Genomic DNA, 27847 nt, shown 5'->3' with positions numbered 1-27847 from the left:
TAATTTGTACTCATCTGTAAGGTTTACTACAGCCCTGTCTTCAGGTATATAAATTTACACTCCTATTCCTTCAGAAGTATGTACTAAAATATGCATTTATAGATTTTTTTTTTTCCTAAGGTGCTTTATTTAAAGGAGAAAAATGCAGAAAAACAGATACTGAATCATCTGTTAATCTTCTGAAAGTGTATTGCCAAACCACTGTGATATAAGCTGTTTAGCAGCTGATCATGTTCAAAGCCAAAATGTCATTCAGAGTTTCTGGATAAACTGATACACCCTGCAGTAATCCTAAATGAGTACTTAGAATGATTGGCTTTTCAGGAAGCCAAGGCACAAGAAATGAGTCTGTGAGTTAACAAATTGTTAAAAGGGAGGAAAAATGTCAGGAATATAGAGGCAGTCCTTGTAGTAGAAATTTGTCACCACTGAAATTCTGCAGATATTGTACTGCCTGCCTTATCATAGAACCACAGAGTGGTCTGGTTTGGAAGGGACCTTAAAGATCATCTCGTTCCAAACGCGTGCCATGGGCAGGGACAACTCTTAGAGCTTCATCCAACCTTAACCTTGAACACCTCCAGGGATGGGGCATCCACAGCTTCTCTGGGCAACCTGCTCCAGTGCCTCATTACCCTCACAGTAAAGACTTTCTTTCTAGTATCTAAATGTACTCTCTGTCATTTTGAAGCCATTCCTCCTTGTCCTGTCACTAAATGCACTTGTAGCCTCTCTCCATCTTTCTTGTGGGATTAAGTGAGGACAGGCAGTTACATGAGTGCTGCGCAGTGAACTTTGCTGATGAGAGTTTTTTAAAATAAGGATGGGACAGATCATAAAGAATTCCAAAAGGATCTTCTAAGAGAGAATAACTGTAGAATTAAAAGATAAATTACATTAATTTCTACCATTTGTTATAAATTTATTCAGAGGGAGGAAAATCCCAACTGCACATAAAAATACCGCTAAAGTGCAAATTATTGAGCTTATGAGAGTTCCATGAAGATGTCATCTTGGCTGCAGTCAAGAAAGCACATCAGTTGTCTTCAGAAGAAGGAGAGAGTACATTGCCATGTCACTCAACAAATGTTAGGATTACTGGCATCATGTGCAGTTATGATTCTCTTGACTCCACCAGAAGTCAAAAGTTATGTCCTAGAACTCAGAAACTATGATAAAGACTAAAAAGATAAATAGAGGTGTGGAATGGTTGCAGTAGAAGAAACAAACAAGTTCACACTTAGTGCAGAAAGAAGACAAGTAGAAAGGGTATAAAAAGAGGCTTCTTAAGTCGCAAAGGGCATGGAGAAAAAAGAGTGGTCACTGATTTGGTGAACCCTATTCAGTACAAGAACTAAGAGACATCAAATAACATCAGCAGGACCTAAGCTGAAAACAAAGAAGCAGAGACGTCTTCATGAAATACACAACTGAGCCGTGGAACCTCCTTGCCAGAGGACATGGTAAATGCCATCTATTTGTACATGCTCAGGAGAAATCTAAGCAAAAGATAAATCTTTTATTCTTTTCTGGTGTGGTTCTGAACTCACTCAGGCCTTGGTCCAGACTGCTTCTCTGACACTAAGTTTGCACAAGAACATTCCTATGAGTCTTATATCCTACAATTATAGAGGATAGAAATGTGCAGCTAAGAAATTTGTGTTGCAGCCAGTGGGAAAAAAAAAAACCACCCTCTGATGAAAAATATAACAAAAGCCAGCCAGACTAACACAGTGAATGGCTAAGAACTGCAGCAGCAGAATTGCAGCCTGCCATTTGGAGCCTTAAGGAGTGTAATCAGTTGACAGAGCTAGGGGAAGTAAACAAAACTTCTGCTTGGAAAATGGAGATTTTTAGCAAGAATGAAAACAGCAGTTTAGTTGAATACAGCTGGGCACGGCACTGAAGGAAAGCACAGATGTCCTAATTCAAAGGAGTCCTGCTGTGTTTGAAAAAGATGAGACAAACAGCAAGGTCAAAACTGAGTGGATGTGTACAAATGTCACTGTCCTTGTGGGGAGAAAGACATCTATGGGTAGATGGATATAGAAGACATAGAAAGCCTGTACTTCAGTAATTCTTGGGCCTACGAACAAGCACTAGATATGCAAGAAACCCCAGTGACCTACAGCAGTGGGGATAATAAACTGTTTGTATTTAGGGATTCCTCCACAGCCATCCATTCAAAACTAATGGACTGCAGAGGTCAAGAACATACTCTGTCTTGTTTTTCCTTATCCATCATCCATAATGATGTTGAGCATTGGCCAGATATCCATGTTAAAATGTCCAGCAGAAACTAAAGGCACTATCAGCAGCATTTCATGCAGATTGTTTGCATGAACAGTGTATTACTTCCTTCATTTCTATGGGTTTTCTAAAATTGGAGGAAAATTTCATCCGATAAGTCTTTGCTGTGTATACTGTAAAAATTCATTACAAGTTCTATAAATCTGAAGACTGCTTCTACATTTGTCTCTTAAATATGTTAGTCTACTGTAGGATACCAAGACAGACATATGTTTGCCATATATACTGGATTAAAAACTCTATTGCAACAGGAAGGATTATGCAGGTAAGCCACTGACATTTTGTGGATAGAGAGACAGATAGTTCCTTCTTTCCTATCAAAGGAAGGTTCTGAGTTAAAAATAGTTCAACAGGACTAACAGTGGCTCATGGTAGCTATTGCTAAATATTAAACTTGAAAAAAAATGGAAAAATGGAAAAGTAAGCCAGACTTACATACATACATACTTACTTACATATATAAAGACATTTCCCATGAATGCTTAAAACCTCAGTATTTTCTCTTAGGACAACATATATATAGTGTGCAAGATAAAGGCATAAAGTATGATTTGACCAAATGTTACAAACACTGTTCCTGTAAGCAGTGTGGCTGGTGGTAACAATAGAAAAATTTCAGGAAGACAGAAAGAAAAGAAATTACAGCCTCAAGTAGAAAAGAGGAATGATGAAATGTTTTTTTCAGCCCTGATACAGAGTACTGTGCACCTGAAAACAGGGTTTTTTTGGTCCTCTGAAGATGATAAAAATGTGTGTGTTTATATTAAGACACTTGATTACAGATAATTTGATCTCTTCATTCCTTGTCATTATGGAGAAGGTGGATAGCAAAAAATACTGGTCTGCAGCTTAGTTAAAATTATATCTGGAGAGACCTAACCTGTTGTGGTTTCTAACCAAAATGAGTCTGGGGTAGAATCAATATTCTAGATTTTAAAGCCCTAACCTCTCTATTTCCTATTTAACAAAATGTAAATAAATAAACAAACAATCAAAAAACCCCAACAACAGCAACAACAAAAAGCCACTAAAATAACCCAGTAACAAACCTCCGCCAAAATAGCCAACAAAATACCACCACCACCAAACTCAAACATTTTATTCACAGTAAAATGAAATTTTTCCTAATTTTGTTTATTTATTTGGATTGTTCTTTCATTACTGCAAAAAACTTTGCGCCTGTCTGTCTTCCACTTCCCATCCTAGGTAAATAATTTTTAGCTTTGATTCTCTTAAGGTGATCATCAGCACTTTTCAGCCTAGATCTACCAATAGCCCAACTGGTCTATTTCCATATGCAGAACTTTCCAAGCTCTCCTGCCCCAGCCAAAAAGTGGCAATTGCAGCCTTTGTTAAACATCTGATGAGTTAAAAATTGTCAGATTAATTTCAAGCATATCCTTGCAGAATTTTTTCCTTGGGCAAGTGCTAGCTTAGAAGAACCACAAGTGGAAAAAAATGCTTTTCATTGAGTTACGCGTAAAGTAACACTTCTAATGGAAACTATTAGAAATGCTCAGCTACAAGATCTCTATAGCAGACACATATATGTGCAGCTGCTGAGGTAGGGACACACTCTCAAACTACATGCAGGGTGTAAATCTCTGTAAATATGAGTATTAAACTTAGAGAACTTGTCAGAGAAAAGGGTGTATTTCAAAATGTCTTTGTAGGTGATAAAACATGTAAGACACAGCAGGTGTGAATCCCAGGCATTTGTTGCCATTTAACTGCTCCTCTGTCCTGCACATACCTTCAAACTTGCTTCTGATGAAGTTTGGCTAAAATGGCAGGAGAAATGTCCATTCCATATAAGAATTTGTATCACTGCCTGTGTAATCCTGGATGGAAGGATGTTGGAAGTCATATTTTATTGAATAAGTGGAGATTGTGAGCAGGCAGGAGGGGAAGCTGGAGAAGCTGTGCTGCTGCCTGTCAGGGTACACAGCATTTAAAGACAGAGCTGGATAATGACAGCGCTGGGATGGTGCACAGCAGTAAGGGGTGTCCATCCATAAATACAGTAGGAAGTTTTCAGCAGTGGTCTGACAGGAAAGTCTACACGGAGTCAGATTTCAGAGCTGGAGCAGTGAATTGCAGTGAGTCACACAGAGAGCCTGAGTGCTGCCTTTGTTCCACTTGTGTCTGAACGTTGGAGGCGAAACAGCAGGCTCCCGTTTTTATTAACTTCTTATTTTCATAAGCATAAAAACTCATGTGCACTGCACTTTTTTCTCACTTAAGTTCTTTCCACTGACTTTCAGAAAATGCTCTCATGGTAAGAACTCTTGCTTCTAAATTTTACTTCTTCTTTCCTCCGCACCCTATCCCCCCCCCCCCCCCCCCTCATGTGTTTCTGTGTTACACTCTTTGGTCTCATTCTTCCCCCACCCTCCTTTTTTTGGCACACCTGCTCCAGGCATGTCTGGTGGACCTGGGACTTGTCGCTACTGCTCTTTGGCTTGTCAATCCATGCTGGTGCAGCAGCTCAGATCATAGAAGGTAAGGCTTCTCCAAATCATGTTTATAATTTGAGAGTAAGTGTGGATTTTAAGATTTGCTTTCCTAATATGGAAAGAGGCTCTACCATTTCAGATCTTCATTTTATCTGCTGCTTACTGTTCATCATTTAATATAGGAAAGCTGCTGTGAGTTAGGAGCTTAAATTCCCATTCATTCTGAATGAGGATAAATAAATACATTGGTTCTCCAGCTCTAAAGCAGCCTATCATGACAGCTTTCTCAATATATCTTCAGAGTGCAATTGTTAACAGAAAGTACGTTAAGGAAATTCAGAATACTGTATGTTTTACAGTTAGGATAGATACACGTGTCACTGTGGGCACATCAGGAATGTGCCAGGGATGGTGTGAGTGCAAAGACATAGATGTGATGCCCGTTCCAGTGCATAGAGATTTCTCCTGGTAAAAGCCTGGACAAATTGAGATTTTCTAATTACTTGAGTTAAATGTTTAGTTTTACCAGTCCAGTCTTCATGGACTTTCAGTGAAAAGTCTTTTTGTAATTTCAGATCATAAGTTCTTGTAACACAGCCAAATTCCTCAGCATCTCTGGAAGGCATAGCCTTACATTTAACTAGTGAGAGACAACACTGATTTAAAAGTTTACATGTAATTTTGAGAAAAGAGAAAAAGTTTCACACATTACTTTGCCATTAGGAATGGTGATATTTACACCAAAAAGCTTTTTTAACTTTCTTGCAAAACTAGTTGGCATTTGTTATGCAAATGACCTCTGGGTAACTGTGTAGAAAGTATTGATGGGAAGTAGATACCACACATGAAGACTTTAATGTTACTCATTGGTTTTTGCCTTTTAATTGACACTGTCATAGATCACTGACACTTTTGCATCTGAAAGCCAAAGCCCCAGGTAGTTATTTCAGTATAAGAAAAAGTCACATATTAGTTATCACCAAAAAAGGCTATAGGTACAGATGAGAAATATGTAATGCTGTACATGTAATTAATTAAGGAAACAAACAGAAACCAGTGCTTAGAATTAAGAAATTTGTATCAAAATGGTGACTGACATATAATATATTGTCTATCCACTGGAGGCAGATCTGTTGCATCAGGTAAAAATGTTTTTCTTGAGCTGATGAATGATAGTGCATGAGAGAGGTCTGGACAGGAGAGAACCAAATTTTGGCACACACAAGTAAATAATCGGAAGATCATTAGAGATGCAAGTAAAGTGACAAAACCTGCAAATATTTATTTGACACACAACTTCTTTTTTGGTGGATCTATGCTTGTTTCTATTACCTGAAGATCCGTTTTTTTAAAATCTCCTATCTGTGAAAGTCAGATCAGATGTCAGAAGTAGGAAAGATAATCACTATTGTTTCTGGACAGTTTCTTCCAGTGCAGAATTTTACTGCTGCTGGAAGGACTCCTAACCTTACTATGAATGAAGATCAAGTGAGGTTATGGAAGTGTCCTAAGATCACTGGAGACTTAGACACTGCTCTGGGAATATGTTCCTCCATGATTGACTTGGCCTCATAATTCCTACTCATGTGTCTGTTAACACAGAAGTTCCTGTTCCCAAAGGTTTACTAAATTTTTTCACATATGATTTTTAAATTCTTGACATAATGGGGGTCTCACATTTTCCATTACACAGCACATTTTCCTAACACTTGATTTAAATTATTTCATCTTCTGAAATCAGGTGTTGAATGTCAGAGACAGGAATAATATTCCTTTCCTTCTGGTGCTGCAAATACACGACTAATAGGAATTCTACCTGTAATTGAAGAGAAGAGTTTCATACTTTAAATCTTTCAGTCTAACTATTGTAGAAATAACCTCATTTTCCTTTTTCACGGTTCCTTTCAGCAGTAGAGTGCACAGAAATAAACTGTGTATTTAAGATGAAAATGCATGGAGACACAGAGTGATGAATTGGCCCTCTGGTATTCAGGCCTTTTGTTGCTAAACATATGCTTTATCCAGTGTCCTTTTGGTCACTGTCTCCTTCTAGGTTACTGCTTTCCAGGAGTCTCCAGCCCTGTGAATAATGCTGTACTGCTTTTCTGAGCCTAGCTCTACGCTATCTATCCATAGCACTAATGGGTATCTTTAAATTCATTTGAATGAAAGAGAAACTGTGAATGAGTAAGTGCAGTTTTAGAGGATCAGTGCAGGTGCCTTCTGTTGTATCATTGTGCTGGCCACATGCAAGAAGGAAAAAATACCTTAAGATGTTCTTAAGTTGGTTAAATAATAGCAAGAAAATTATTCAGGGATTGAACTATTCACTAAGAGATTGGGAAGGGGTAACTTATTTTTTACAAACCTGAAAACAAAGCAGTGACCCTCAGATTTTAGAAAAATTTGCCATCTTTGCCTTTACCATCTTTGTCTTCTTGTTTTCCCCAGGGGAGCACTGAATTGTGAAGCAGGGTTGAGGGTGCTGAATAAAACAAAAGCCTCAGCAGATGTCCAGCAGAGGGCTTGAGCTCTTTTATGACTTTGTGAGAGATACTAGAAAGATTAGTAAGAAAATTTTAATCTGTTTTCTATCAGGAACAATGTTTTGACCAAGTCTTGTTTCTCTTGAGGAAATTCTGTAGTTATGATTATTTCCTACACAGAAAAAGAAGGGGGGAAAGAATGATGGGAAGTTGTCATTCAGATGATAGTCTTTGAATTTGTTTGAGAACTTCTGGGCTGTAGTTTAACTTTGTAGTAAACTTGTGAGATGTTGGGTCTTTTAGCAGAAGTCTTGCTTTCATTTCCAAGTCCAAGAATTTCTGGCTACTGCTTTCATGGTAGAATAAAACAGAAAGTAAAAAAGAGAAAGCATATAAAAACATATTTGAAGCAATGAACTACTAGTTGTAAAACAAATATTTAAAATTTTGAAATATTTAGTTCAGAACTTTAAAATTCAGTTGCATGGTCTGCAAATTGATGGGATTTGGTCATTACTTCAACCAAACTTTTAAGAAATAATGTGACCTTGCTTCAGAGTGAAACTGAACAAGAGTTCTGAAATCTCAGCAGTTTCTCTGAGTTAGAATGATGAATTTTACTATCTCTGTTGATAGTTTTTTAGTCCATTTCACTGCAGCTAGCATAGCACATGTGCAAATAGATAAGGAATAAAATGCTGTCTTCCTCTTCACTCAAATGTAATGTTATTTGAGCCATGGGGAGCTTCTGCAGTTTTTCTCTTGTGTTCACAAACATTTTGCAAGTATAGTACTCTATTCTTCTTGGGTTTGTACAGGAGGACTGAAGATATGTTGGTGTCTTAATGAATTACTTAATCACTTCTCTTTTGTTCAATTGACATGTATCTATCTGTTCATAAAAGCATGGTCTGTCTTATTTATCTGGTACTGCCTTGCAGCGCATATACTTTGACCTTAATTATGCCTGATAATGTATCTTGATTTACACTTATTACCCTGGCTGCTCTTAATATGTTTTGTTTCTTCAACAACGAATTAAGTTAGTGAACTGAAGGTACTCAGAGCACAGTCTTGAACATGCTGGCACCCAAACTGTGGACAGACATAAAGTTAGAAAGTCTCAATGCCAGCCCTGCTCATGTTTGAGTGATAGACTCCTCCCTATGACTTGCTCTAGTTCTTGCAGAAGTGACATTTATTCTTCTAGGCTATCTAGGCAGTTATCGGTGTTTCTCAGTTCTTTACAGTCAAATCAGTGCCTGCATTTTAAAAAGATATTTTAAAAATGTTTAAATGTGTGTGGTTCTACAGTTTATGTTATGTTTATGAGCTCTAAAAGAAGCTTTACAAATTTCTCATTGACATCTGGGTTTTATTATTAGCCAAGCTGAACAGCTCTTTCTTGGCCTAAGTAACATGCTTAGCAATAGTTTACATAAAGTAAATATTTGTCTCTTTCATTGGCCCTCTGTACACAGAAAGGCTGTCATTAGGCTGTTGACATAAACTCTGCACTCCTGACCTGCTGAGTTTAATGGAGGAATTGTGAATTATTGACTTTCATTGGCTGATGATCAGCTGGTGTGATTCTTACAAGCAGAGAACCTGAACTTCTCTTCACAGTAAACTGACATCATGAGTGTAAACAAACTTGTCTATGCATCTAAAATCTTGTTTCTACCAAGTAATTACTGTATGTGCCCTGAGTGTCAAATGTGTGCAATCACACATGTGATGGGGATGGCTCAGTCCATTCTTTCTAAAGACAAGACACGATTACAGTGGTAATAAAGGACAATCCTCCTTAAAGAGAACTCAGATGGTATTGCAATCCTCTTGTACTAGAATGAGCATTTGGACCTCATCAAACTGCAATTGAGTCTAAATTGAATGAGCCACTGTGATCCTTCAGGCACGTCTTCAAGCTGTTACCAGCTGTTGCGCATGTTTTTAATGTGGAGCTGAGCCTGATTTCATAGTTGATAAAAAAGCCTTCCCATGCAGAACACAGTAATTTACAATAGAAAATCATTTTGTTTCAGCTGGGGTCATCTCTTTCAGTAGCTGAAGAGATTGATAACACCAGTAGGACAAACCTGACTTAGAAAATTTGTTCCATTTTATCACTTTTCTAAATGGATTCTTTTTCCATGTAACGCTCTTTACATGTTAATTCTCTTGGACAAAAAACTGCATGCTTCCTAAGCGACTCTAGCAGGCAACAGAAGACGTATTTTAGCTTTTTTTTTTTGAGGCCTCAGAAGAGGAAACCAGCTGGGGTGGATATACTGTTATAATGACTGTCTTCATTTCCCCTCTGGAGGCGTCCTTCGGCACACTAGAAGTCTGGAGCAAGCAGTTGTTTCCATGATCTTGAATAGGACTCAAAGTCACATTTGTGCTTGCATTTGTCACTAGCATTTAATTTGAAGGATCATTTCAATAAATGAGCATCAGAAGGAAAGAATTGATTATATTACTTATGTTTAGTATATTCAAAGGGTTCCAAAGAACATATTTCTTATTGTAATATGTTAATTATGAGATCAAATGCTTCTTTTGGAGGACGTCTGTCCCTTTGGTTGCGATTTCTTCCCCTTTCCTTTGCTGTATTAGCCACGGATCAGTTTGGTTTTACTTGTAGTGGTGTCTCATATTTGACCAAATTAATGCAGTACCTTTGCCAATTTATGCAAGTGTGCCATGGCTAGAAAGACAGTAAATTTTACAGTTCAGTGAATTCTGATTGCTTTATTTAGGCTGCCATTAATGGTAACTAATTAAGAGTATTTATCATCATTAATTTTAAGTCCTCAAACAATCTTTTCCTATTTGGCCAACCCACACAATTACAACAGGTTCATAAAACAACAAAATTAAACAGCAATTTAGACAGTGGTTAATTCTCTTCATGAAACCTTCCCATCTCTAGCAGCTCCTACTCTCAAACCTAAAAATTCATAAATGTTGCAGAGAGTCAAATACAGGTAGAATTCTCCCAAAGAATGAATAAAATGAGCAAACCTCAGTTTTAATGTATTTGCATATGAGTAGCGTGAAATCACAGATGTATTATTCAGGATACTTTCTGGTCCGAAAACCTTGGAAAAAGTAATTGCCAGAGCTGAATGTGTCCTGAAAAACAATTGCAGTGTTTTAAATCATTTGTGGCTGCCTTACATCCCAGTCTGAGAAGAACTGGGGTCTGTACCAAGTTTTCCTGAAGGGTTCTGAGAAGAACCAGGGTTTTCTGGAGCCACTCAAATGTGTTTTATTCCAAACATTCAATTACTGGAAGCCTAAATCTAGTAACAGTGATTCAGCAATGAGATCTGAATATCAACTGCCCCATCACTCATGGTCTTTTTCTTCACCTTCAGTACAGAAGACAAAATACTAACAAGTAAGGGCTTCAGCCGGTTCATTCTATATTTGGGAACCTCTTGGGTCATATCATTTTGAGTCTACCTCCTCTGTTGCCACTGAATCCACTTCTTGCTGTGAAGAGTTACTGCAGTAACTTATAACTGCTCAGGTAGCATTAACTTCCAGTCCTATTTGTGATATATCTTCCTCTGAACTGTGAAATCAGAGTTCTGTACATAGTCATGATGTCTGGCTCTACTTCTTTGGAAAGATGAATATAGTTTTTTATTTTCTCTGTACTTTTTTCGTGGTTGGTGACCAAGAGGGCATTATAGCATTTGTCATTATTCATTGCATTTTATAATTACTGCCCTTATTTACAAGTGACATACATAACCTAGATCAAGGAGAACAGAACCCACCTAGAAGTAATTTTAAATTTTGTGCTGCCTGCTAAAGAGTAAGTTGATGACTCTTGAGAGAAAAGAATAGTGCTCCAAGACATGCTTCAAAATTTCCTCTAAGCTGGGGATATTTTGAATAGCCTGTAACTGGGATTTGCTGAAAAACAGTTTCAGAACATAAACCTATGTGACATCCAAGCTCTGATTCATCTCTGGTGATATTTCATATAAGTACACTAAAACAATAAAATGAAACATATGAGAGTTGGAAACAGGGTCAGGTAGCATGGCAAAAACATAGAGACAGTCTAAGAGCATGGGAATGAGCTCAGGAAAGTCAAAACCCAGTTGGAATTAAATTTAGCAAGGGAAGAGAAGTGCACCAAGAAAGCCTTTTACAGGTATACCAGCAGAAAAACAAACAAAACAAAAAAAAAAAAAAAAACAAAAAAAAAAAAAAAAGAAAAAAGAGAGAGAGAGAAAATGTGGATCTACTGCAAAATTAAATGGGGCAATGAATCCAGTGACGGGACATGGAAACAATCCAGGGACTCAATGCCTTCTTTGCCTCACTTTTTACCAGTAAGATTTCTCTCCAGGAAACTGAGACCCTGAGCCCATTGGGAAAGTCTGAAGGCATGAATTCAAGTCCTCCATTGAGGCAGACTGAGAGACGGGACATTGAAGTCAGTTGGATATCTGCAAGTTTACAGGACTTCATGAGACACATCCATGAGGGCTCATCAAACTGGCTGATATCATTGAGATAGAACTTTGGAATACAATCTTTGAAAGATTGTGGTGATCAGAAGATCCTATGAATGGAAAGAAATCCAGAGCCACTCCTATTTTCAAGAAGAGCAAGGAGCAGGACCTGGGGATCTGCAGGCTGAGCCATTGACCTCAGTTCCTGGGAAGGCATGGGAGCACATTATTGTGGAAGACATTCTAGTAAGAGGAAGGTGATTAGGAGTAGTCAGCAGAAAAGTGGGAAAGGGAAAAATCTTGCCTGGAAATCTCATAGCCTTAAGCAATGAAATGACCAGCTCAGTGTGTGAGGAAAAGACAGCTGGTATTTGTGTAAGACTTTCAGCACTGTCTCCCGTAACATCCACGTAGATAAACTCTTGACTTAAGGATGAGATGAGTGAGCAGTGATGCATACTGACAACAGTCTGACTGACATGTGCTTGAAGGGGTGTAATCAGTGGTGTGAAGTGCAGCTACTGCGTGCCAGTTACCACTCCATCAGTGCACCACTCTGTGGTGCATACTGAGCCCAACACTTCTTAACATCTTTATTCACAACATAAATTATGTGACAGATTGAACCCTGAACATCTCAGGTAGAATCTGGTCCCATAATCAAGAGCGATCACTTCAGAATTTTTACAACTTGAGTGCTGTGGCTACCAGAACCCAGGCTAACTCTTAGAACTCCAGCACAACACCAGGAGTGGGGAACTGCCTCGGTATGGGGATTTACCAGAGGCAGAACCTTCAGAGCCACTTGCTCTAAAGTGCCAGACACAAGCCATGACAGGGACCAGACAGAGAAGAAACAAGTAGGCTCTCTGTCTTGAGATGCCACAAGGAAACACTTACTCCAAGAAAAGAGACCTGACACAAGCAGCCCCAGGCACTCTAGTGCAAGGGATTTTGTACAAACACGAATAGGGGGTGGATACAAACAGCTAACCAATAGGGAATCCTCAGGGGAGGAGTGAGGGGATTACATCAAGCGTCTGGGGCCAATTGGGGTAGGACGGTGGAGAGGATGGGTCACATGGGCCAAGGGAGCTTTGTGGAGTAGGAGAATTCCAAAGGAGTGTTGCAGACAGGGATTGGCTCGAGGTTTAAGTGGCAGAGAAGGTTTGGGACTCAAGGGCTGAGATACCTTGACCAGCCGGGGAAGAGCTGGAACAAGGGGTGGGGAATGGCATGAGGGACAGCTTTGAGGGAGGGTAAAACCCAGGGGTAAACCAACTTGGGGAGAACGTGGGGGTACAACAGAATGAACCACTTAAATAGGAATAAATAAAATAAATTTGAACTGCAACACTTGAGCTGTGAGCCATGTCCATGGGAAAAACAGGCAACTAGAAAGAGCAGATCTGTTTGGGGTTGGAAAAGAGCTGTGTAGCTTTTCTAAATTTATTATTTTCTGCTCTTTGACAGTACCAAAAAAATGAAACCAGATGACAATATGTATCAAGCCCTTTTTTCCCCACCATTATGCATATGCACTGTATCATGGCATGTTTGATGTCTTAATTTGATAACTAACAGCTGTCAAGCACACACTGCAGGTACAACATTTCTTGAAATATATTAATTTAGAGTTGTTGCTGCTTCTCCCTGTGTTTCTTTCTGTCCCAAAGAAAATGTCTGTCTCAGCACTGTTGTGTTGCATGGGAAGGTAAATCTTCAGGTGTAAAAAGGTTGTGAATAATTGAAACAAATGTGCTGGTAGCCTCAGTAATTATTAGCCATTAATGTGTACCTGGTGGTCTACAAAGCAAACTGTGGGGAAAATGATGCAAAACCTAAGGCTTTTCTAGGAATCCTCTCATTTTTGGAATTCCTAACACCAAAATATCCATTGATTAGGAATCCTTCTTGCCAGTGCTTTGGCTGCCTCACAGAGGGAGGTGTGAGGGAGTAGTGTCTCCCCACAGTAAGGATTTTTACTTTTGCCATCCTGCTTTGGTTAGCTATGGACCGACTTAATATACTGAGTCACATCTGTGAATGTGATGCTTTTTTATTCTCAGAGGGCCAAAGTCTTAGCTTTTCTTAGTCTTCAACTTTCCAAAGGCTGTTCCAGTTCCATCTGTTTCAACACTCTGCCAAACCAGCACAGCTTTTGACTCGGTAAGGCGGAACCACTCATCTGTAATGAATGCTCCACAGTAGTGCTGCCACTTTGTGGTGCTTGTGGGTGTGGGTATACATGACTCGAATCCTTTCATGCTTTTCACAGTAAAAAACAAGGAAACATTTCATCCTGTTCAGGCTGGCCATGAATGTGGTTTAACCTACATGGTTTGATTTTTTTTAGTTTCTGTCTTTAGTTTCTTTCACATGCGATTACAGGAAAGGTGTAAAACACATACTAGTTCTGAAAGTTGTCTTAGCTGAAAAAATCTGGTCCTTGATCAAAATAACCTATTAGTTATGGTAGTGAAATGGTATTAATGTAAAAACACTTACCTGAAAGAGTTTTAGTTTTCAGTGTTCTATAAAGTATGTCATATTAGTGTATAGCTCCATTTGTTTTTACCAAACAATACTTGACTGAACTCAAAGTACTGTTGAGGTGGCCTTATATTATAATCAAGTCTTTGATTCTACATGTATTTTTGTTGGTTTTTTTGTATGTTGGGTTTTCAGGGGTTTTTGGGGGTGTATGCTTTTTTTTCTGATGTGCTTAAAGTGAAACTTAAATCTATCACGAGATGCAAATCTGACAAATGAGTACCACATGGCAACATCCTGCTCCAGGGATATGATGAGTTGGGGAGTGGGGGTGGTGTTCAGTGCAAGTGTAAACATTCATAAAATTTCAAGGATGCTTTTTCAGTGGAAAAATAAACAAACCACTGGTGACCTGAAGTATTGTATCTCCTTTTTTACACTTCTCTTACAGAATTTCAAAAGACAGGATGGAATTGTGGCAACTCTGTTACTGCTTTGCCCATGTGAGCTTTGACTTGTTCAACAAAGAAGTTTTCATTAAAAAAAAAAAGGAAGTGGGGATAAAACTGCTGCTCCAATTAGGAGTTAACACAGACACTCCCAAGTATTTACAGTATGAATGTTAAATGAATACTTGCTTACAAGCCCTCTGATGCACTGAAGCTACTCATATCTTAAGTGTCCTATTCCAAGACATATTGTTTCCAGACACATTGTAAAATTTCCATAAAGAGCATTGAAAAGAAGCTACTGTCTCATTTAGCTGCTAAACAGTCAGCCAAACAATAGTAAATACAAGATTTGGTACAAATGCCTGAAACAACTATGGGGAAAGCAAGACTATCTACATCAATACCTTGTCTTGTCCTCTGTACTGTGTGTAATTACGATACCATAGCCATACACCAAAGTACTTTGGAAATATTAACTATCCCTGTGTGTGTGATATGCTTATCTGATATGAACAAAAGGTTTTCCTGTGTCTGAATACTTAGTTCTGCTGTGTTTTCTTCATGGATGAATTTCTAAACCTAAACAAACAATGCAGACTAAAATCATGAAGGAAAATTTGTGTGGAACAGTCTGTTAGAATGACACCATCATAAGAATGGTTGACAGGTGGTGTTTATTCCCTTACTGAGGAGGCTGTGACAACTGTGTGTCTCCAACTTCTTTCAGCCTTTCCGTTTTTGATTCATAGTATGTAGAAGATGCAATGTAGAACTTTGCATTTTGAAACCAGAAGAGGTAGGGAGACACTCAGCACTTGTCTCCACATCCTCTTGCATCTGCACAAGGATTGGAGAGGAACTTGGTCATAATGCCTTTATCTGTCCTGAAGCGGAAGTGGATCAGTTTGACAAGTTTCAGATGGTTCTCTGCCTCTGTAATGGACATGAAACAAAGAGTTCTCAGCTGCCAGTTTACTTAAAATACATCTCAGAAATTGTAGGTAAGGCCTAAAGATTGAGGGTTCACATTCATGTTACCTGTGGGTTTCCCAAACTGAGCCTGTCTTGCTGCAGTTTAGAAACTTAAGGCATTCTTCATCTGAAGATGAAGCTTTTTGTTAGGCAGCCTGCAGTGTACAGCACTTATTTTTGACAGCCTCTCTCTCTCTCTCTCTCACTTTATTGGTATATCACCATTTTGTCATCTGCTCCTGTTCAATATTCTGTTATTGTTGACTTGTAGATCCAATTGTTGTCTTTCTTAGCAACTTCAGCCACCCTGTACCTCAAGAAGTTTCCACTCTTGGGCAAGGTGATGACGTGGTCCTCATCATCACTGTTTGAATGGTGGCAGAGACAAAAGAGGCAGAGTTTTCTTAGAAAATAAAACAGAGCAAAAGAGTAAGTAGCAGCCAAAAGATGCCGCAAAGGAAATTTTGATTGAACAAATGGGAAAAAAAATCCTCACCATGGCAGCAGTTAAGTTCTGGAAGAAGTTGGTGGGTTTGTGGAATCTCTATTTTTACAAGTATTTCTAAACTTGACTAGGTAGGGCTCTTGACAGCACTATTCTTCAGGATAGCCCTGCACTAAGCAGCCCATTGGATTAGATTACTTTTGCAGGGCTCTTGCAAACCATTTTTTCCTGTGATTTTTAAAAAGGGAACTTAAAATTGGGTTTTGAATTATTATTTTGTTTCTGAGCCTCATTCTCAGTGATGTGGTAACAGAAAAGGACAGATGAGGAAAATTAATATAGTTAATACTAAAAGACTTGGATTGTGCTTGGCTGTCTTAATCCCTTGCTGTTTGTGAGTCTTGTTAGAATAATCAGAGACCTGATAGGCTGTTAATACTTACACCCAATAACCATATGGAATCAAATTAGCCTTTTCCACTTTATATTCTTGTCTAAAAATAGGTCAAAGGATATACCCTTTTCATTATCCATTCTTCACTCTCTTCCTTTTTCCCTTTTCTCTTTTCCCCTTTCTCTGTTTTTATTTCTCCACTTGCCTCTTTCTCCTCCCTTGCAATTTCCACTTCTGTTTCTCATTTTGTTTTGTTTTGGAGTTCTGTAGAATGCTTTTGGGAAAATAATCTTGGAGCAGAACACAGGAATATGTTACTGTAATCTTATGATTTCTCATCTTTCCTCATGGTCCTGGTAATCATGAGGCTCTTTAAACAATGCTCTTGTCCTCCCTTTCCAAGAGAGTAGAGGTTAAAGATTTTTGAAATTTATGTGCCTTCTTGCTCTCTGGCCTTTCAGGGACTCATGGTCAAGCAGGCTACACTGACCACAAACTCTGTGGTCCATCCTGCTCTGCAGCTGTTTGCACTCAGTATCAGAAGGATCCTGTCTCACTGACTTTAGTCACAGACTTCAGCTGTTAGGGACAGAGGCAGACTGTACCTCTGCATTAACACAAGCAAACCTGTTATTGTCATGACTGTGATGGCATTTCCTCCTGAATTATTGTCTTTCTACTAATGCTCTAGATAAACTCTCAATAGAAAAAGGGAAGTTTCTGATTTCAAGAAAGACCAATTGCATTTTTTTTAATGTCGTATTTACATATATTTTCATTTTTGCAATATGGAAGAGTATTGAGGAGAATTTCCCTCTGTCTAACTCCAGGACCTAATTTGTTACTCAGAGTTAGTTTTTTTTAAACTATCCTATTCTATGTAATAGACTTGCCTCAAATTAAAAAAAAAAAAAACAAACCCAAAAACAACAACAAAAAAAACCAGACCCAGAAGACTGTCCTAAATGGGCTGGAGTCCTAAAATATCAGTGACTTTGTGAGCTAAGCTGTGATTTATTGTTCTTATTCTGTGTTATTCCTGCTATATGCGCATCATAGAAAATAGCATTCCAGTTTAGGGTAGTCACTGAATATTATGTAGGGTTTCTACCTGTAATATTAATGGATGTTTTAAACCTAAAACCAACAATGAGTCCTTGCTTAAACTGGTGTTTTATTTAGCTCTTAAAAGCTAATCTCAGCCCTGTAGGATCAAGGCTTGAATAAACAAAAAAGAATATGCTGCAAGATCAAGAAAATAAACACATATTTCTTCCCTTAGAGGCCAAAATTCATACAATGCAGTAAAACCTCACTCAGTTGTACTATCATTGTCTATACTGCTTTCTCCTAATTTTAACTCAGAAACAAATACATCTCTTCTTCTCTAACTGGAAATCTTTCTGCTGGAAGAGACTTGGGTCTGGATTAGTTGTGATATAAATCACTAACAAATTCTTATGTGTATTTTTCATTATATAAAGTTTTATAGACATTTCACCTTACAAAGAATTAGTTGGCTGAATTATGTCTTTGAAGAGTACGAATTACTGTACTTAAAAAATTCTTTGTATCTTCTTATTAATCTCATTACACATTATGTGTTTCTCTAGATACAAAAAAGCTTTGACACTCTATTTCATGAATATATTTTTTCATTCATAGTTTTTCTTCATTTTGAAGCCATGTCATGAATATATGTATGCTCTAAATATGTAATGACGAAGATGTTACTCTAATTTTCATTTTCTTGATAGCAGGTGTAGAGTGTCAGAGAGCACCAAAGGCAGGCTGCTCTGCAGTGGTCAGGGAGCAGGAAGCCAAACCTCTGAACAAGTGACCTCACCAGCAAGGACACTGTTCCACAGAAAGAAAGCAAAATTATCAGAGTATGTTTGTTGATGGCAGCTAAGTTCAGCCAAGAGTCCGTATCATTGCACAAGTCCACAGTGATGAGGAAGCCAGAAAGTCAAGCCAGGAATACAAGTTTTTGGGTAAAGCTTTGGGTCTGAGTCAGCAGGACTCATGGCTGGCTGGACATGGACTAGCCAGCTGCAACATAACACAGGCACGGACCAAAGGCAAGATCCTCAGTTTAAAGGCAACTGCCAAAAGAAGGAGTGAGGGAAAGCCCTGCTGTGTCTTCTTCAAACTGTTTTTACAGGGAATGTTAAATGCATGAAACCTGCACTGTCACAGAGCAATGAAGTTTCTGCCTCTGCTCTGGAAGTGAACCTCTTTGTTACTGAGTTGTCTTCAGATTTTAACATGTAGTGGAGAGCACTGTCTTGGTTTCCTGTCTAGACACAGAATAAAAAAGGTCCTTTTGGCTTTTACTATAACTGATTATGTACTGGATGGTGTCTAAAATTGTCTCAGAGAGAATGGTAGTTACACTGCACAATCTTCTGATCCAGACTGTCACTTCAGGATGTTGTCTTAGTATTAATCTGTGCCTATTATGTGCCTCTGTTGCAGAGAAGCAATGGTGCCAGCAGCAATTCTTGTCAGATGGAAATGGCAGAAGGGTGTTAGAAGGGTGTTAGAAGGGCATCTAAGCCCTAACAGATGGCCCTATGAGATATTCCTGAAGCATTTTGAACTTTGTACTACTTGAAATTTGTCTCACCTGGGTATGGAGGGAGTTTTGAGAGGGTTTGTGGTGGAGGACAAAGCCCCACAGTAGCACAGACATTGTATGATTTGGAGATTGAAAAGCTTAGAGATGTCACTATGCAAAACGCCGTCTTTCACAGCCAGAAGTTACTCTGTCACTGATGATGATGATGGTGATGATGATGATGATGATGATGATGGTGATAATATGAAATCTTTCTGGATCCTGGGATTCCCTGCTCCATCATACTTTTACAGGACTATTTATGCTTACACACTGAGAAAAAATATGCCTATTTGCCAAAGCAGAGAAACAGATATTTTCCAAATTTGCAATGCCATTTTAACTATTAAAATTAGTTATTAGTGTGGTAACTAATATATTAACTTCCAACAAGAAAACCTAGAGAGACCTGTATGCAGCTCATAATGATTTTGGAGCACCATAGCTTACCCTTAGATGTATGATATTTTGTCCAGAGAAAACCATGTTGCCTTCTTATTAACAATAATTTGGTTTTAGTACTGCTGCCTTGCATCTGTTGTTTTAATATGGCCAACAGTAGAAATTTGAGAGATGCAATGGCATGTGCTCCCTGAGAACCTCCTTTCTAGGCAGACAAGAAAAATAAAGGTGGTTTGAAATTCTCTTTACTCTGTCTGACAAAACCCAGTGGCATTGTGGCAACTGCAAAACCTGATGTGTTTCAGAGATCAGTTTTGTCTGTGTTCATGATGTCTTTTTTTCATGCCAATGGTACTGACCAAATCCATTGTAACTGTCATTTATTAAACTGTACATTAGGAATAGCACATGGGAATGGACTCTTTGTTCAGATAGAAATTGCTATTTATAACAGCTTCCAGCATGCTCTTTCTCTATATTAAAGCATTTCATGCTACAGCCCACTGTTCAAACATATGTGTATGTAGAACATTGACACTTTGAAGTCTGGATAATTTCAAAACAAACTGTCCTCTGCTTTCTGAACTCAGTATTGTTACTGGCTTCTTTCTCCTCTGATTGTTTTGAATTTCAGCCAAGTGAAAGCAGTTTTGCAGTAGTTGAATGTAGCTCTTCTTCAGAAAAGTTGGTTGCAATGTGTTGTATAGAGAAAGTAATTTTATTTTCTTAAGCATTTCTGTAACACCTCTGACCCCTGGCCATAAACCAGCACATTTGTGAGGGGAGGTGCTCCATGCACCAGAGTGAAGATACACAACTCTGACACAGAGGGCAACTGTTGATCTACGGAGATTAATGAGGGAAAACTTCCTTTGGATATCTGTCAACTTCTAAAAATTTTTGTTTGCAGCAGATGGTCTTGGGTTACTACTAAAGGAAATTAACATTAATTTGGATAAACTAGATGCTAAAATTCATGCAAGAACATGAATTTTTAAAGGACTTTTTAAAAACAAAGAATAGCTCTTGTTCCTCCAGGAACAAGCTGACCAGTAAAAACATGTAAGGATTCTGCAAGATTTGAAGGATTAATTTTCCCAGTGCACAGTGTATTCCATAATTGCTCATTTTCTTGTGCTCTGACTTGGGCACCAGCCACCACTGAAGACTGAAGCAAACAGACATCTTATGAGGTAGCAAGAGGGTGTCTTCTTTGTGCTGACAGAGTATGGCTCACGTTGTGCAGAAAAACAGCTGGCACCTGCTGAGGCTGTGCTAAGGATTTTATTTACGTCTTTTACTTCCACTGTAGTCCGAATTTGGTCCAATTGCTGCTGGATATATTCTTGCTGCTGGATATATCCTACATTTGAAACTGTGCCAAGGCTAAGGGAAACCTGCTATGATTAAACATAATAAGGGGTTTTAACTTGTACCTTTGCCTTCCTTGAAAAGGTTTATGCTTTCCCCACTTAAAGGTTTCACTACAGAAGGACTGCAGAAGTAAGACTAAGCTGCAGAATCTTCTTTCTATAGATTTAACTCTAGATAAAGTCAACATTTGCTTTTCCTGGGCATTTCTGATACTCTTAAAAATGACAATAACAATTTGTGTTTCTTTTTAATGTAAAGTGAAATGTTAACATTTTCCCCCACTTATTCTGTAAGATATGAAATGTTATTAACCCTTGGAAATGTGTTCCATAATTTCCCGGTTCATTTGTGGTTCCAGAAAGTCCAACTCCTAACTCTGTGTCAGCCACAAAATGGGGATTTCTGTATTATGGAACTGTCCTGAAGCCTTGAACTTGAGATAGCCACGTGAATTGCAAAAATCAGTTACAATTTTATGCTTGATTTTACATAGCATGCCAGACCCATCTAAAGAAGCATGATTATATTTTGGCAGAAGTTCAATGGCACTCACATGCTTTCTAAAAAATCTTTAATCAATAGGCTTTTAAAAAATTCACTTCATTATGAAAATCCTCCTCAGAACAATTAGGAAAAAGAAATCAGGGTTATGGACCTGAATAACAGGAGTAGTCTATGTGGTATTTACTAAGGAAAATGAAAATTCCAGCCAGCTGGATGCTGAAATGAATACAAAAGCAATAGAAAACTGGAGCCAGAGGGGTTGAAATCTTTGCTGTTTTCTGCAAGCTTGGATCCTAAACCAGCACATGGTGTGATAAAGCCAAAGTAGCATCATGAAGACCCAGCACTGCCTTGAAAACAGAAACTGCCAGAGAAAAGAGTAAGGGCAGGTGAGATTTACTGAATGCTGCCAATTTTCTTTCCAGGTTTGCCAATTAGTGACTGCAATATGATCAAACTGTTGCAATCTATAACTAATGAGTCATTCAGTAATTCTGTGTTTGAGATGGAAATGTTCAGTAGACACTGGAATGGTGTTGACAAAATTTGTGTCAAGGCACTTTGGAAGATGGCGTCATTGCACAACAATTAGTGGTTGCCCAGCATAATTATGAGTGCTTTATTAAAATTGCACTTAATTCCATGGGTGAATATGGATTCCCTGCTGTATCAAACACATAAAAATTTTTGAACAGAGGCAACTTTTTTTTTAATGACTGGGAATCTTATGAATGTTAAGAATCCAAAGGATTTTCATAGAAGATATAAATCAGAGAAAGCATTTTCAACCATCTATATGGAAAGATTGTGAATTTGTAGCTAAATTTTGTATTCAGAAGTTCTGATAAAAGTTTGAGCCGTGAGGAACAAAGGATAAAAAATTGTCTTAAATGAAAAATTTTATAAATATTAGAGAATAATTTTATTTAACCAGTCATGAATTTTTCTATTTCTATAATCTGCAATGAAAAATGACCTCAGGAAATTTGCCAAGTAACTGATTCTTTGTTTTATTAATAATAAGCATAAAGATAACAAAAAGTCTGTAAGATGTCATTATCTGTCTCCCTTAGCTGACTTATGTGGGAAGTGTGAAATAACTGGAAGAATTAAGAGCTGATTTGTCTTTCTACATTATGTAAGAAGTTGCACAAACAATTTTAATTGCATTCAAATGAGATGTGTCATGCACTGCAAATCACATATATTTTTCTCTTTAATACTATAATGGCCATAGAGCTTAATTCAGAAAGCCGAAAGCCTGGATAGAATGTTTTGATGTTATTATTGCTGTCTTTGTTAAAAGAAGTTATATATAAAGCAGGTAATCAAAGGGAAAACATTCCTATGATGACTAAAATGTAGACAAAAAAATACATAAACCAAAGGCATACCACTGTCAGTGTTTCGATCATTTCATCACAGTCTACAATCAATCAGAATACTTAAAAGTAAAAAACTGAATATGAGAAAGACATAGACCTTCCTGAGTGTGTCCTGAAGAGGGCCATGAAGGTGATCAGAGGGATGGAGCACTTCTCCTATGAGGACTGCAGCTGTTCAGCCTGGAGAATGGAGAAGCTTTTATGGCACCTTCCACTACCTTGAGGGGGCTTAAAAGAGAGCTGGAGAGTGACTTTTTACAAATGCACTTCGTTTTGGGACACAGTGAATGGCTTTAAGCTAAAAGAGGGTAGGTTTAAATTATATATCAGGAAGAAATTCTGCTCTCTGGGGGTGGTGAAACACTGTCACAGGTTGCCCAGAGAGGTTGTGGATGCTCCATCCCTGGAAGTGCTCAAGGCCAGGTTGGATGGGGCTTTGAGCAGCCTGCTCAAGTGGAAGGTGTCCCTGTCCATGGCAGGAGGTTTGGAACTAGGTGATCTTTAAACTTCCTTCCAGACAAAACAATTCTATGATTCTATGATATTCTGCCTCTGAGCTGTATAAAAATAAATTTTTTAAAAAATCATACCACAGTCAGACACTGAGACATCTCACAGAGCCCCTGTCTCTCCCTTGCCATATGCTAAGTTCCACAGTAACTCCTAGTAGCTGAGGGGTGGGTGCTGACATGCAGTTTGTTTTATCTCAAGAAGGTAAATTCTTGCCAAGTAGTTTTGCTATACATTTGCTAAGCTCACTGCTGGCTTTTCAAAAATGACAACATATGCTTCAAATGCAAAAGTAGTCAGAGTATTGTAACATCAAGACTTGTTTGAAAAAATGCTTTGCAATGTTTTCAGTAAGATTTTGCAGGATTTCTGGGAGTTGCTAGTTTAAGAGAATGTATTTATTTCTGTAATGTTTGCCTCATTTGTATAATTTTATTCCTCCACATCCTCCATGTGCTTTCTTTAATCCTGTTTCAAGGATTAAAACATTTATATTTTTTTTTAAAAAGTATTTGCTTGGTCATCTGCTCATTTTTATTATATCTATTACAGGTGACAGAGGGGTATCTATTCTGAGGCTTTTGAGATCGTAGTTATCCAAGACTATCTCTTGTATACCATCAAAAATTCCATATCATTTAGTAAATCTAACATTGACGAGTTGCTTGATAGACTGTTAACAAGATAACAGAAAAGTTTTACTCCACAGTCCTTCTAAAATAATAATATTTGTAAAATGAAAGCTAACATAAATGCTATTAAAGTCTGTCATGATTTGCTTCTGCAAAATGTTCTGGACTATGTCACTTAGAGTGCTGTTAGTATATACAGCCATATCAAGCATGTTAATTGTAAAAAACCCTCCCTGGTGCATGGAAAATATTTTCCATTATATGATCCATTCCACAGTGTGTATGATGAGTGATGAAATAAAAGTCTGATTTCCTACTGGTTGCAGTTCAGATTAAAGAATTACACAAGCATAAGTCAGTTCTGTAAGAAGCACAGTAACAACTAGATCCACTATTGCCCAGTATCACAGAGCTGGACTGTCTGTGTCTAAGAAACATCTATTTTAGTAACTTTTCACACAAAGGAGCTTTTTCTTTCCATTTTAAATTAAAAAAAATCCTTTAGCCATTAGCTTTACTTTTGAGGGAGTTACTGCTGCCCATCAGTTGGATGTCTGTTAACTTTTCACAGTAATGCTGTTGCATAGGATTATTTTGTTGTCACTATGACAAGAGAAGCTTCATGAGATGTGAATTTAACATAAGTTTAGCCAGAAAATACAAATCCGTGTTGTTTGGAACAGTGAGGATATCACCCAACAACAGAGGAAAACTTTATCATCTTTTTAAAAGCACAAAGATGCTCAGCCTTTTAAATACACCATGAGTTTTGATTTTCAGAGACTTGTTTTGGAAATTTCACCTTACTTTTCTAATGAGATGATCATGAATAAGAGGACAGGCACAGCCACAGCTCAGGAGAGTCTTGAGTATGTCCCTGCTTTTAGAAGCATGAGTGCTCACATGTGTAGTGTGATGTCCCAAAAGGTACATCCCTAAGTACCATTCTGAACCAGTCTAAAAAACACCATCGTGCAGCCTACTGATACCTTGAGATGAGGCTTGAAAATATACAGTATCTTCTGAAACTGATAGAAGCAGAACTTGCCAAGCTGCTCTTCTATATGTTCCAGGATTATGTTCATATTAATTATTAGGAGGGAAAATGCCTGGCAAGCAGAGCTGTATGAATGTTTAGATGTTAGTAGCCTTGGCATTTACCATGCCTGGATTTTCACAGCACTCCAGGAGACTGCAACATTCTCCAGTTTTCCTTTTTACTGCAATCCCTATTCACCCCATTTCCTAGCATTTGTTGCTTACAGCTCTCACTCTCACCACTATGTGCTTCTCTACAACCTTGTTGTAAAGGTTTCTTCAAAAGAAATGCTGTCTACCACTCTTCTGCTCCACCAAGGTTTTTCTAAAGTCTTGTTATTTCCTTAGCAAATCAGTAGAGCAGGCTCAAGTGCATGCATGAAAGTTTATGCAGTATGGTCTCAACATTCTGAGAATTAACTCTGGGAAGCATAATAATGGAGTAATCAATGCACTGTAAAAATTTCCTGCGAATTTGGTTACATTCCACAGTTATCTCAATAATATTCACAATGACCTATCAGTGAGTAATGGCAGCTACAAAAATTATTTTCTGCCTGTAAAACAAAATCATGGACATGTAGGTTGGAAGGAAAGGAAGTCTCAAGATCATATATTCCAACTTTCCATTCAAATTATGATTATTATTAGCTCAAATTGTCTTTGGTTTAGCTTGTTAGCCTTAAACTTCCTAGATGTGATGGACCTACTAAGGGATAAGTATTTTAACCCTTCTAATAGGTTAATATACATGGCACTCACTATAGCCTAGCAATTGAAAGCAAAACATCATGTTTCTTGGGAAGTTGGTTCTGCAAAGCAGCACTGGTGATGTCATCCTCTCCTGTGTTCACTGTTGCTCCATTCCACCCTGATATAACACTGGATTCCAGTCTGTGTCAGAAGGGTTTGTAATCTAAGGCCAAGGAAGAAGTATCTGGTTTTATTATCTTAAGCAGCTCTGGTGTCAGCATTGAAGAGATGGGAATGAAAAATGAATGTACATTTTAGATACAAAAGTTATGCAATTATTTCAAGAGAAGCTACTTTTATTCTGTAATCAAATATTTCTACATTATCTACTTATTTCACTGGCATTAGAAAACAATTTGTTGTGAAATGTGTGCATGGAGAGTATATTAAATAAGCACAAAATTCTGACTGCATTTAATATGATTTGCAAAACCTGTGCTTAAAAATCTGAGTAATTAAATGTGATTCTAAAATAAATAGTTTTGCTCCTCACAGCCTTTTATAACCCTTAGCATGCTGGGGACAAATGAAGTGTCGCTTCACCAAAAAATCTTTAAAACATGGCACTGGCTCCTTTTTTTAACAGATCTCCACCTAGGAAAAAACCCATCTTTCACAAACTGTGAAGCAAGACTGCCGTAAATCAAACAGTAACTCCATTGATCAATGTAAGGAGTGGAAGAAATTCCTATGGAATGTAGGAAACTCTAGAAAGAGAAAGGCAGCTACTGGAGCACTTTGTACAAAGAAAACAGTCAAGCAGTGTGTTCTTTGAAAAAAATCCCATTTTCTTGCAGTCATTATTTGGATCTGATGTTGATTGAGGCATTTCATATTTAGATGATGTGTTTACCAGATGACACTTTGCTGGGCTTCATTTTTTGAGCTAAAACACATTTTGTCATAAGTGAATCTGATTCACAAGCTAAACAATAAATTTCCATCCATTTTTACCATCAAAATGAAAACCAAGAAATTAATTTTAAAACTGGTTGTCAGGAGCATGGCTACCATAAATATGTATGATGAAATTATAAACACATGAATAAAAATGTGACGCAGGATTGTTTCTGTGTCCAGCTAACTTGCTTCCTCCTTCAGCTTGGGAACCTCTTGGAAACTAAATAGAAAAATGTGACAAATATTCAATAGTAATTTCAGTAGTAATTTCAATTTACCTTTCCCTGTCTCTAAATTGTTAAAATTTGAAACTAAATGTGTTCTGTAAAGCACTGTTTCTTTTCTGTAGTGGAGAATGTTTAGTTCACTGAAGAGAATTAACTCTGGGAAATATAATAATGGAGTAATGCGTGCACTGTAAAAATCTCCTGTGGATTTGGTTGTATTTCACATTTTACAACAGAAAAGAAATTAAAAGAAAAGACTGAAAATATGTCAGTCAAGTAGATTAATTGAAGCAATCAAGACCCAATCCTCTGAAAGAGCTGAAGGAGTTATAATTTCTCCTAGAAGTAGGCCACAGAATTGGGCAACCCAGGAATATACAAATTTAAACATTAATTTGAAACACATTTGAACGTTAAACTCATTAACTGAGCTCAAGACTCAATCCCATCATATTGGCTTTATAGTACCAACAAGAAAACAAACGATTCCTAGCAAACTGTAAAAGCAGACTCTGCAAAGCTAAACTGGAAATTTCTGCCTTAACATTAGGTGATGAGGATATTTTTGTACAAGTGCAGAAACCTTGAAATCTAAATTTATTGTATTGTTAAACCATGCCAGAATTATAATCCAAAGATATCCAGCATGGCTTCATGTTTTATTTTACAATGAGATAATTTATATCAATGCATCTATTAAAATAATTATTTTTGTATAATAAGAATTGTGTTGCACTGATTTCATCAATTAAAAAAGGCTAATTAAAAAAAGTTGTAAAGCAAATGCAAAATGGGTGCATGAAAATACTCACAGTCCAGTCCCTCTTGAGGGATTTTCTTTGGCCTGAACAAAGTCTCCTTTTTACTAAAAAATGGCACAGTCAGATAATTTTATTGTCATTACAGTAAGCAAATGCTTCAGTCCTGCTAGCTGTTGACGACCCAACAGTAAAATATATTTTCAAAGGGAAGTATGGTTTTCTCCCAGTTGTCTGTAGAGAGCATGTGTTTTGTTT

The 27847-nt window shown here is 37.7% G+C and overlaps 1 protein-coding gene across 1 annotated transcript in view; it reads left to right on the top strand.

The window, feature by feature from the left end:
* Positions 1–4409: 4409 nt before the first annotated feature.
* The window catches only part of LOC120503578 (collagen alpha-1(XV) chain-like), a 116759-nt gene continuing 93321 nt past the window's right edge, over positions 4410–27847 (top strand). Inside the window, exons 1-2 of the mRNA XM_039712204.1 lie at positions 4410–4588; positions 4730–4812. Of these exons, the coding sequence (XP_039568138.1) occupies positions 4578–4588; positions 4730–4812 (94 nt within the window). The 5' untranslated portion in view covers positions 4410–4577. The remainder of the gene's footprint in view (positions 4589–4729; positions 4813–27847) is intronic.

This window comes from Passer montanus, unplaced genomic scaffold, assembly GCF_014805655.1.
Source record: "Passer montanus isolate IOZ18808 unplaced genomic scaffold, ASM1480565v1 scaffold26, whole genome shotgun sequence".
NCBI lineage: Eukaryota > Metazoa > Chordata > Aves > Passeriformes > Passeridae > Passer > Passer montanus.
This window is presented reverse-complemented; position numbering and strand designations above follow the sequence as displayed.